The following is a 12,515-nucleotide window of genomic DNA, read 5'->3' on the forward strand; positions in this document are numbered from 1 at the left end:
ATACACGACCCAAAGACAGAGAGAGCATCCATCGGGGCGATCGACCTGCTAGAAACAGCAGATAAATTTTCATCACACCTCTTCACTACCATAAATTGGACAATATAATCCCTGACAAGTAAAAGGGCAAGATGATAACGTTTGGAATAGTTTAAATCATAAGTCTGCTATATTCACCATCAAGGTATCCCGCACTGAATTTATTTATATCTTAGCAGAACAAAAGCACTTACGAGCTTTCATATCGGTTCGATAACGGGTACGTAGGTGGAAGATGGTGGGGGGGATTGCAAACGATAGCTATTGATTGGCTGCTTAACAATGACGTCGTCGATTACGTTTCTCACACATATTCATAGACAGTGTCTTTCCATCACTTGAGGTTCCGAGCGTTCTACTCTATTGACGCTATCCTAGCAGTCCAATATTAATCATCATGAAGTTATCTCATATCATCTCCGTATTTTTCTTGGTTGCAGTTATCTATATACAATCTGGTAAGTCGGTCCTATTCAATCCTCTCTGTCACAATTAATGTTTCTCATACACTACTTGATCATACTTCCTCTTTATTAAATATGGGAAGGACGACAACGTATCGTTAACTAATTACCTTTCATTATTTTCTCATTGTTAAATACATTAAAATTGGTTTCTAATTAAGGTGGGAAGTATTATTACTGATTTGGTTAAAAGTCATGTTGGGTAATTTGCAATATATTTCCTATAATTCTGCTTTTTTTTTTTTTTACCTATGTGACCTAACTAAATGAAGGACTAGCCAACAATTAAGACTTACTCACGAATGTGACACTTTCGAATCTAAACAATCAAATCTTCAGTTGTCATATCTGTTGCTAATAAAATTAATTATTTACTCTATAAATTCAGTTTCATCGTACCCTACCTGTGATCATCACTATATTTATTGATCATCGCTACATTTATCATCATTATTTTGATTTAATTAACGAATTGTAATAGCGACTATTTTTGTAATTTAAATAATTTTCCCTTCGGTATTTTGTTTACTGAAAAATAATTTAGCAGTCGATGATCACTATCTCAGCCGAATTTAACAAGCATTTTCTGTTAAACCAATGTGATTGAAAAGAATTGATATTTCTGGTTTTTATTTTATTTTAAAGTTTAAATTGAAAATTTCATCTAAATACCTGTTTGGTTATGTTAATTCTTCCTTTGAAATATCTCCCTTGACCCAAATAAGATAGCCAAGGTATGTTGACCTTGTGAAATTTCCATATTCACCTTGAGTCCGGCTGCTGAAGCTGTAAAAACGAATGATGGTCCAAATTAAAATAAATACCTGACACAGCCGTTCAAATCACCTGTTTTTTTACGTAGTATATATATGTCGGAGCATCGAGTGAGGATAGAAGACAAATGCAACTATATTTGTATCATAAAACGATATTCGATGCAACACGAAATTTTTTTGCTGGAAATCGATATTTTTCACTGTTGAACATTTTGGCGCTGCTTCAAAGCTGACAGTTATCATTATAAATCACGATAGAACGTCTTGAATATGTAATTATTTATGCGGTTAAAAAAAAAGAAGTGAAACCAATTTTTAATTATATTTCAACATAAATTTTAAGAATAAAACATTGAGCTTACTGAATCTTTTCATATTCATGTCTAATCTTAAAAACACAAATTTGCATCGTATAATGATGATAATGATAATAATTAAAGGAGAAGTAGGCTTCTAGTAAGCCTGGTTAGTGGCTGTTTCGATTCCCAATTAAAGCAATTTCACTTCACTAGTGTCGTTAATGCCCTTGAAAGAGACGAGTGTCGCATAGTCCCATTTCTCCTCTAGAGATCTGAGGAAATCAATATTATTCAATATGTTTGCCTGTTTAAATCGTATCTGATAGCTTATAACACAGCATCTTTACGGTCCATATTAATTTTCATAATTAGGACGTTTTCCTTTCTTTCTTATTTTAATCACCCAGTTCCCTGACCGCTTCTTATCTCTTGGTTGTTATTGTTGTATAGAACCAGGTCATAGACCTGACTGAGAAAACATGATCAAAGCTTCGTAAACTGTGACCATCTCGTCTTTTTTACTGTATTATAGATCGTTACTATTCAGCGTGAACTTTCCTTATATTGTAGGGTTTTTGATATGAGGGAGATTTAGCTGTTATTTCTAGAATGCCGAGTACTACTTTCGTTGGCCTATGATGCATCTGGTAATTAAGTAGAGGTGACCTCTATGTAGCTTTTCTGACCTGGTCTTAATCTGCTGTTTGCTAGCAGTTATTCCCCTAATCCCTATATACTTTTTCTCATTTATCCCATTTTTTAAATTAATATGTTACCCTATCACTCATCTAATTTGTTTAATTTACTACCAACTCCCAGAATATATCGCTGCACCATCATCCGTTATGATCGTTCAACAAAATTCGGTTGTCTTACTCCAACCGCCGACCTAGTGCATATACAGAATTAATTATTTTCCCATCAATAATCTCCTCTCAGCCTGCTTCCTCTGGATCGATTTTAACTTACTGAATATACCTAACTATTTATTTTTTTAATATCTTCACCCAATTGCTATCCAACGATTCCCCTCCCCTGCAGACTACATTAATTTCTACCTCGTCCAGAACATATCTACTACTCCTTAGTCTTTGCTGACAATCCATGCAAGCGTTGTAGAGCCTGAAGAAGTATTTTCTGAAACTAATAAACTGTATTTTAGTCACATTGCGAATTTTTATGCAAAATTTTATGGTGCTCTTGCTTGCCTATAAGTCCAATGACTGAAACGAATAAAAAAATAGGATTACTGCTGGATTCAAAAGTAACCACAAGGGGATAATATTTGAATTATTTAGGGTAAAGCTATTGGCAAGGCTCAGGCCTATACATGCTGACAAGAAAGTGTAACAAACTAGAATAAACAGAGCCTCTTTGCAGCTCTCTTAAAACACACCCTGTCATCTAAAGAAAATAAGAACACATTAAATAATGTAGTCCTAGATATCTAAAAAGATGAACTGGTCATGGCTAGAAGATCTTTGAAAGTCTCTTAATTAGAGCTAATGTGTGCAGATTAACAAACTGTCCTTGTGATGACCTAACATAAGCCCTGGTGTTCCAGACAGAACTGCCAGCTTTATCAATCTCTTTTTTTTCCCTTGATTACTTGATTTTCTTTCAAACATACATTGTGCATTGCTATCAATGTTCCATTTTTTTTTTAGACAATAGATATTCCCATGACCAAGAAAACCCACTTTCCCAAGATAGCTAACATTATAATGGGGATTTCAGACTTTCTAAAATTACTTCAATTATTAACAGGGTGTGTTCTGAGGAAGCAGCCTGTTTGAAGTGACGGAATATTTCTGCTAGACCTGGAAAAGTTATTTACTTCAAACACCTTGCATCCTATCTGTACAATAAACTAATAATAAAACCTACCAGTACACACTATTCTTTCATTAACCAGCCAAGGAACTATTATGTGATCTGCTAGAAGTAGCAGATAAGCTGCCAATTTACACTTTTCCATCTTAATATAAAGAAAGGAAACATCAAATAATGTAATGCACTGAAGGTAAAAAAAGAGCGAGAGAGTAGATGATCACCTGGGTCAAGGACAACTATTTTTTTTATAAAGGACAGTTTATTGAATTTGCTATTTTATGTTTGCATTATTTAATCATTTTTCCTTGATTGTTTAGTTGTCTTTAATTTCCATAAGTAAAACATTGCTGTCTCCTGTGTTCCTAGATCTACTGACTTGTTGTTCATTTTCACCAGTGTTTTAATTCTTAAAAGGAATGGCAACATTTGCTCTGACCTTTTCTCCTTTGACAAATAACTTGATTCATTTCACTGGAAGTCTTGTTATGCTGTATTTTAAAATGTTGGAAGCTTTTTAATCTACAACATCCAAAGATATCACTATTGATATTTTGCTTGCTTAAGTTTCATTTTGTTGCATTATTCTTATAACATCTTGCACATATGGTTGCATAAATATTATACAATAACGGATTATTGTCATATTTATCTTCAGACCTAGTTACAAGTAATTATAAGCTTGTAGCATATGTTGATAATTCTAATCAGCTTATATTTGTTTTGTCTTGATTCTCTTAATTTGCTTTCCAATTTGATTAGAATATTGCAAATAAATATTTATGTACCAGTCAAGATTGATTTCAAACATTAAACTAAAAGTAAAGATGAAAAATTATTACATTTAAATCTTTGTTTTGAATTGCATTAAAATCTCAACTTTCAAGTTAAAAATTTTAGTTCTTAGAATTTTTCTATTTTTCACCATATCCATGATAATGGAACAGCTAACTTTTAATTAATTATACATGTGTCTAGATTTGAATGAAAAATAAATTTGTTCTGATTAAAATTTCAATTATTTCAACTCAGTTTATTTAATAATCCTTATTATTCTGTACATTAGGTCACATACATTGTGTTTCTAATATAGAATTTTATCTTGTGTTTCAGGTTTTGGAATCAAATGTTATGAATGCAACTCTTTCCACCAGCAAGATTGTGGAGATCATTTTCAAAATACAACCTTTCGTTTGGTTACTTGTGAGGGTGATCTATGCCGAAAAATTGTACAGACAGGTAGATATATTTTTCAAAAGTTGTGTTTGCAAAATAATTTTGTGTATGTCCCGTTTCTGCTAATGAGTGGGAAGTTGAAAGCTTAGTACAGCATTTGAAGGTGTAAGTGAGAATATCAGTTAATGGGTTGAGAGAATTGTTTAAATCTTTTAATTCTTCATCCCTGAGGACAACAGTTGATCCTTTAAATGTATTATTGCTGATTAGTATAACTAAATAAATGAATGAAAATAATCTGCAATAACTAAATTATTTTTCTTATAATAAAAAAAAAAGATTGCCAGAACAGTCAATATGTTTATCCTAGCTGAAAAACAAATTAAGTTAATAACTAACTCTACACGGTCATTTAACCTGCAAAAATAGCAGCCAATTCACATTCTATTATTACAAAAAAGGGACAAACATCTTGTATAATGTTGTTAGAGTGTTTGGTCAGTGTGGTGCTTGATCAGAGCTGTCGAGGGACTACTGTATAAATAATTTGATTTTCTTTTTATAAACTGTTAATCAGTGTATATCTGTAAACAATACACTCAAGTAAAATTGCAACAATGAAGATGAATTATACATTTTGTAGACACTCTAAATTTATCTCTCCATTAACATATTGTACGAATCATAAAATTAAAAGTTTATAGGCTATCAACTTCATCCTCAGAGATGAGCGATAATTTTTATATATACATTTACAGTTTCAAATAATTGGATCTGTAATCAGCAGATATCTTATTCATGTATGTACTTAGTTGGATTTGAACTAGAAACTCTTATTCTAAAACTAAGAGTAATAAAAGCTCATTACAAGGTACACCACTGACCTAATTAAAGATGGAGTCTTTTGTCTGAAAAATTATAATCTTATTATAAATGACTCATCTCAGATATTTAGAGATTTAATCATATGATTCATTTAAAGTCTACTTAACAACTTAGTTGTGGCAAGTTACAGAATGGAATAAGGTATCAATATACAGATGAAAACTGACTCTAAATGAAATATAATTAAAGTATGAATTAAGAGATGTAAGACCAACAAAGTTGCTGAATAAATTAGAAATTGGTTGTAAATAGTTGTGTATGTTCTTTTACTGGTTTTAGTAATTTGGCTGCAACCATAATGAGTCACTGTCTTAAAAGTTTTTTAGCTGGTTATATCAAACCCAGCAGTTATTTTAGTTTGGTACTTATATTATTAATCTCTGTTTATTAAATTGTTAAGTTGCATTTATTAACACATTAGTTTTACACTTGCGCATGTATACTGTGGACCTTTGCTTGGCTTCTGTGAATAAAATTCCCCCTTATCAATTATTGGTCAGACTGACTATATGATTATGAAATGAATTCTTAGCCACATGATGCTTCTATATGCATTTATATGTACTTTTGGTATATATCTGTATTAAATTGGGAGGGCATGTGTCTTCTGTAAACCACAATATCTTACTGTTTTTTACATTATTGACTTTGTTGGCAAAACATCTGATTTGTAGTTGAATACTAGCTTCATAATTATGCCATGTAACATTAAGAGAATCGATATTGGTTGATATTGAACCATGTACACATAGAAAGTAGAGGTAAGATGGCAAGTTAAACCTGCATCACATATGAAATCATATGTGATGCCATTTCACTTTTTCTGCTGCTAATATTCTTGGGAATGATATAAATATTATAATGCTCCATTTCCTAAAAAATCTATCCAACTCTTGCGTGATTAAAAAATATTAGAAAACTGCAACAAACGTTTTGATAATAAAAGTATAATCCAAAAATATTAGTTTCAAAAATATACATTAGTTATATTACACACACACACACTATGAAGGCATCATACATGAAAATGAACGCAACAACATGGGAAGGAAAAGTTTTAAATGCTGTATTAGTTTAACATTATATATATATATAATATATATATATACACTAATTAAGTTTGAACGTTAATTTGTGAAGAAGAGGATTTTCTTTATGTCACTCAGAATATAAAAATAGTTGTTTATGTTTTACTTTTATTTCAGTAACTTTAAATTTTATCGATTCTGTTAAAATCCTTACAAAGGAATTTTTCAGTGTCATAAAACAACCCCAACGTCAACATTTTTATTGAATAGTCCCACTAGCTTTGTTTGTACTACTATGATAGAAAAGAAGCTGATCACAGATTCATTAGATTGAAATTCTTTGCCTTGAATCATAAGATCTGCTATTCTTAGATTTAGGGATTAAAACATGAAACTTCTCCTTAGTTAATCTTACATAACTTAGGTTTTGGCCATTGCACAAAAATCTGCTTGTTTCTAATTAAAATGAAATTTTAGCTTTGAGAGAATATTCATTAAGAAATAAAGTTTATTTTAAAAATTTTATTTTCATTATTGGATTAATTCACTTCAGTTTAATATCTGAATTAGTACAGTAATGATGATGGTAATCATTGATAATGATATATACTTTTAAGGATAATTTAAAAGAAAAGCTTAAGGAATATACAGAATTAAGTGTTATTAAAAAATCTTGTTTCTTTGAACAAGATGTTTTATTTATCAGATGGTGTGGTTAAGAAGTTTGCTTTGTAACCACATGGTATCAAATTTGGTCCTTTTGCAGGGAATCTGGGGCAAGTTTTTTCTACTATAGCCTTGAGTTAGCAGTTCACTAATGAGGACCCATTGTGCGTGTTTGTGCTTGTGTGTGTTCATATTGGTCCTGATTGGGCTATGGTGACATTTATTTACATCCCGCATAAATGTCAGTGTGTGAAACATCTCACATAAATATAATAATATCAGTGTATGAAGACCTTTCTTGTAAATGAGGTTTATCATTATCCAAATGTGTGTGTGTGTTAAAACGCATAGGGTGAGACTTCTCTAAGTAGTTTTCCAAAGCTGGTTGCTCCTGAGGCCAAACTTAGTTTTCAAACCAGATCTTCACCTATTGGTTGTTTATATATATATTTTATCAAATTATGCTAGAAAATATATGAAGTTAACTAAACCATTTGAAAATCTTTATTTGTCACTAACATATTTTTGATTCTAGCATTGAAACAGTGGAATGGTTAACAGCATTCTAATAAATAATGTTACTACACAAGAGTATCTATAGTAATTCTAATGTTACAATTCTTCCATCCACTCATTTCCTTTTTTGATTATAATGTCTCTAATTGAAAAAAATTAATAACTAAAATAAGCTAAAGGAAACAACTTGAGTGGACTAATTATAAAAATTTAGATAAACAAGTAAAGGGACCAGATATTGAGTGAAAAACACGTTTCCCAATAAATTGAAATTACTGTCACTGTTAGATAAAGAAAAAAAAAGAACTTGATAATAGTTATTCTCAAAAGAAAAAGGGAGATAATTTGTCATAAATATAAATTCGTCTCTTAGAGTTAATTTCCATGTGTAGAGGAAAATCTGAGATCAATTTTTATCCTCAAAGAGTGTAAATTTTCAAAATTATATGAGAATACTTTTGTAATTTCTAGAAATTATCTCTGTTTTTCTTTGAAAATCCCTAACAATTATTGTTAGGTTTTTGTTCTCTTTCTCTATTTAAGAGAAATTGTAATAAATTTTGTGTGCTTTAGTCTATACGTCAACTTCTACACTATTTATCTATAATTTCTCTACCTTTTTCATGCCAGCTGCCTCTGGGCTTTCTGCTCTTCGTTTGTTGCTTAATACCCCTTCTGTGTTGTCCCCTTGTGGGAAATAAAAAAAACAATTTGTTGCTTAATGTTTCAAGCACACACATTTTAGCAAAACTCTATTGTCTTCATAATTCTTAGATTGCTTAATTTACCAGTGCTTTTGATAACAACTAAAATTATGTATTTTACTATAATAGGTTTACACTTAATTTTATATGATTACAATATGTTGAAAAATTATTAATCTGACACAAGAAGTTATGGAAATACAGTTAATTTTTATGAAAGTTTTTATTGTAACTAGAACAACATCTAAACATGTTTAAAATATTAAAATTTTCAATTGTAATTTCTGTATTTGCTGATTTCTATAAATGTAATCGTGATGGAATAAATTAATTTTTGGTTTTATATTGATTTTTGTATTGTAATTTTGATAAAAATTTTTTTTTTTTTTTTTTTTCAGTCAAAATTGATGATAAGTGGCAAGCCCGTTATATCAGGCAATGTGCTAAGGAGGGTGAAATTGGTGCCCGAGAAGGACGTGAGTGCAAAGATAGAATTGGTACAAATGGAATAAAAATGAGATACTGTCATTGTAACAATATGGATGGTTGTAATTCTGCAAATTCCTGGAATGTACCTTTTGTACTCATGACAACTGCCTTTGTTGGACAATACATATGGCAAAAACTATAATTAGATGCAGATTTTTAATGTTTTTTTTTTCCCTCTCCACTTATTCTAGGACCGAAGATTTTTTTTAAATAAAAAAAACCTTAGTTGCAAAACTAAAAACAAAAATTATATCTTTTATTGATTATTTTTTTTAGCATTTATAAGACAGTATTATCACTTAGAAAAGTATACGAACATATAAAAATATCTTTTGTGTCATAATTTCCAATTTGGCTTATATGTAGCATTCCATACACCATACATACACACACATATATATATATATATATATATATATATATATATATATATATATATATATATAAAATTACACCAGACTTGTTAACATTGTTAATAATGAAAAATATTGTGGCAAAATACTTGTTAAAACTATTTTTGCCGACATTATGTTTGAAGCTACTTTTCATTTAACATCTTGGAAATGGTTCAAACTGTCATGAAATTATTCCAAGTTTAAAATTGCAAAGTTAAATATCAGTGTTAATAGCCTTAATATTCCTGAGCTTTAATTTATAAATGGTGAGAGAGAGCAAGAACCAAACAAAAAGCTAAGAAACTTTGCATGGTGCTGTATTTATTTAATATATCTTTCTTCTTTTTTTTTTTTAACTTTAGCTTTAACATCACCAATTTCTTTTGAAATTTAATTGCAAGTACTATTAACACTCTTCAATAGCTTTTTTGTAGCTCTTCTCCACTTTTTTGAATTTTTTTGTTATCATTTCACATTCCAATTTGTTGGCTTAGCATAATTTTAGGAAATCCTGGAAATAAAAAGAAAATCTGGATGGAATTATATTTAATGTATATCAAAATTATTTTGTATGATAACTCATATTTACAGACATTATTATCTTATTCATGAAAATTGTTTGCATAGCATTTTTTGAATAAATTTGTTTTTAAAATCTTTGTAACACTTTTGTAATTAAATTTCTTTAGAAACTACTTTCTATCTTTTTTTTTTTTTTTTTTTTTGTGTCTTATTTTAGGATAAAATATTGTTTTGTTGCTGATGAATTTTGTCCATCGAAGACATATATTGGCAAATGCTTATGGTAAATATGTTGAATGAGGCTGATGTGTTTAAATTGCTGCTTGTTTGTAGCTAGATGTAAAGTATGTATGAATATGAAGGGAGTTTGAGTGAGATAAATTTTTAGGGAGTGGATATTGGATTGTGGTTCAGATTTGGGTCCAGATGTGAAACATCAAAGAAGTGACAAAAGAAAAGAAGGAAAATTAAGGAAGATTAAAGTTTTCACATTCAGATAAACAGGAGCTATTTTATAAACAAATGTAAAGAATATGAAAAGAAAATGGCATAATTCATTGTTTTTCTGAACCAGGTTTGTTTGTGAAGACTACATGTGTCTACTATGTTAAGACTAAATAGTTGTTACTTCTTGGATGTTCTGGTCCTAACGGTGGGACCCTAATTTTTGGCTTTAGATTTAACTCTTTGGAAAATACATGTTATTTTTTTATCATATTTGGTAAATGATATTTTCAAATATTTCTTCCTATTTTCATTTTCTCTGCTACATACTGATTAATACTAGAAACATCTATTTCATTTTAATGAAATTATATCATAAAATATTTAAAAACCTACACTTGTTATATACTTTGGTAAAATTGATTAATGCAACCCCAAAGCAGTAAGTCATGCCTCCAACCATGATACTATGTGATTAAGAAATACTTTTCAGAATCGTAGTTCTGGGTTTGATCTACTACATGGCACCTTGAGCAAGTGTCTCTTACCACTTGATAAACCACATTGGTAAACCTCAGTTTTACCAATACTTCAAGAATGGAATCTTGTAGGTAGAAACCATGTAGAAACCATCTTCCCTATATATATTAGAAGCATCAGTTGTGGCGTGCAAGAGAGAAGATTGCGCTGGTATGGACATGTGGTGAAAATGGAGGAGGATAGCTGCGTGAAAAAAGTGCCACACCCTAACAGTTGAGGGAACCCGTGGAAGAGGTAGGCCCAGGAAGACCTGGGCTGAGGTGGTGAGGCAAGACCTTCGTACATTGGGCCTCGCCGAGGCGATGACTACTGACCGAGACCTTTGGAAATGTGCTGTGCGTGAGAAGACCCGGCAAGCCAAGTAAGATCGTTGCCAGTGCCCCTGGACTGGTTCTTGTGCGGGTGGCACATGAGATGCACCATTTTGAGCGTGGCCGTTGCCAGTACCGCCTGACTGGCTCCTGTAGGATTTTCGAGCGAGATCGTTGCCAGCGCCCCTGGACTGGCTTGTGCGGGTGGCACATAAAAGACACCATTTCGAGCGTGGCCGTTTTCGTGCGGGTGACACGTAAAAGCACCCACTACACTCTCTGAGTGGTTGGCGTTAGGAAGGGCATCCAGCTGTAGAAACTCGCCAAATCAGACTGGAGCCTGGTGTTGCCATCCGGTTTCACCAGTCCTCAGTCAAATCGTCCAACCCATGCTAGCATGGAAAGCGGACGTTAAACGATGATGATGATGATGATGATATATATATATATATATATAAAACATTTGAGCAAGACCGTTACCAGTGCCACTGGACTGGCTCCTGTGCAGGTGGCATGTGAAATACACCATTTTGAGCATGGCTGTTGCCAATACTGCCTGACTGGTCTTCATGCCGGTGGCACGTAAAAGCACCCACTACATTCTCGGAGTGGTTGGCATTAGGAAGGGCATCCAGCTGTAGAAACTCTGCCAGATCAGACTGGAGTCTGGTGCAGCCATCTGGTTCGCCAGTCCTCAGTCAAATTGTCCAACCCATGCTCGCATGGAAGGCGGATGTTAAGCGATGATGATGATATATGTCAATTCAGTTTGGGTATGAAATTTGTAATTTGCTTTATAAAGCTTGTCCACAGGAATTGCTTATCAGGTGCAATTTCATGAAAACTGATTAATTTATATATATATATATATATATATATATATATATATATATATATATATAAGGGAGTGTTCAAAAGTTCCTGGCTTTAAGGGTATCACAAAAGGCCTAGTCGGAGGCCCAACCTTCCAAGTTCTTTTACAGGGCTTAGAAAAACTGAAGGACTGCTGCAATAAGTGTGTGAATTTGAGAGGGGAATCTGTTAAATGAAATCATAATTTACTGATCCTCCTGTATTTTCTTATATCCAAAGCCAGGAACTTTTCAGCACCCCTCGTATATATATATATATATATATATATATATATTGGTGAAAGATGTAAATAGCTTCATAGTCTTCTGCTGATACTTGTTCTGCACCAACATACACAGAAATTCAGGCAGTTGGATGCCTGTACCCAACAATACTATTGTCCACAAATTGCAATGTATTTCTCTATAACACCATATGAAAATAAATTATTATTAGATCTATACGTGTTATTCGATAATTGTTCTTTTTTTTTTTAATTAAAAAAGTTCATAATTTATTATAGGATTACAATTGTTTTGACTGTTTTGAGAGATGAAACATTTCTGATATCTATGTCTA

The 12,515-nt window shown here is 31.8% G+C and overlaps 1 protein-coding gene across 1 annotated transcript; it reads left to right on the plus strand.

Moving 5' to 3' along the window:
• Nucleotides 1-310: 310 nt before the first annotated feature.
• Nucleotides 311-9,962, plus strand: LOC106877008 (UPAR/Ly6 domain-containing protein crok). The gene is made up of 3 exons (XM_014925787.3): nt 311-497; nt 4,522-4,647; nt 8,782-9,962. The coding sequence occupies exons 1-3, from the start codon at nt 437-439 to the stop codon at nt 9,012-9,014; spliced, it is 420 nt and encodes a 139-aa protein (XP_014781273.1). The 5' UTR covers nt 311-436; the 3' UTR covers nt 9,015-9,962.
• Nucleotides 9,963-12,515: the final 2,553 nt, after the last annotated feature.

The sequence above is a fragment of the Octopus bimaculoides genome, chromosome 5 (assembly GCF_046866305.1).
Source record: "Octopus bimaculoides isolate indiv1 chromosome 5, ASM4686630v1, whole genome shotgun sequence".
In the NCBI taxonomy this organism is placed as follows: Eukaryota; Metazoa; Mollusca; class Cephalopoda; order Octopoda; family Octopodidae; genus Octopus; species Octopus bimaculoides.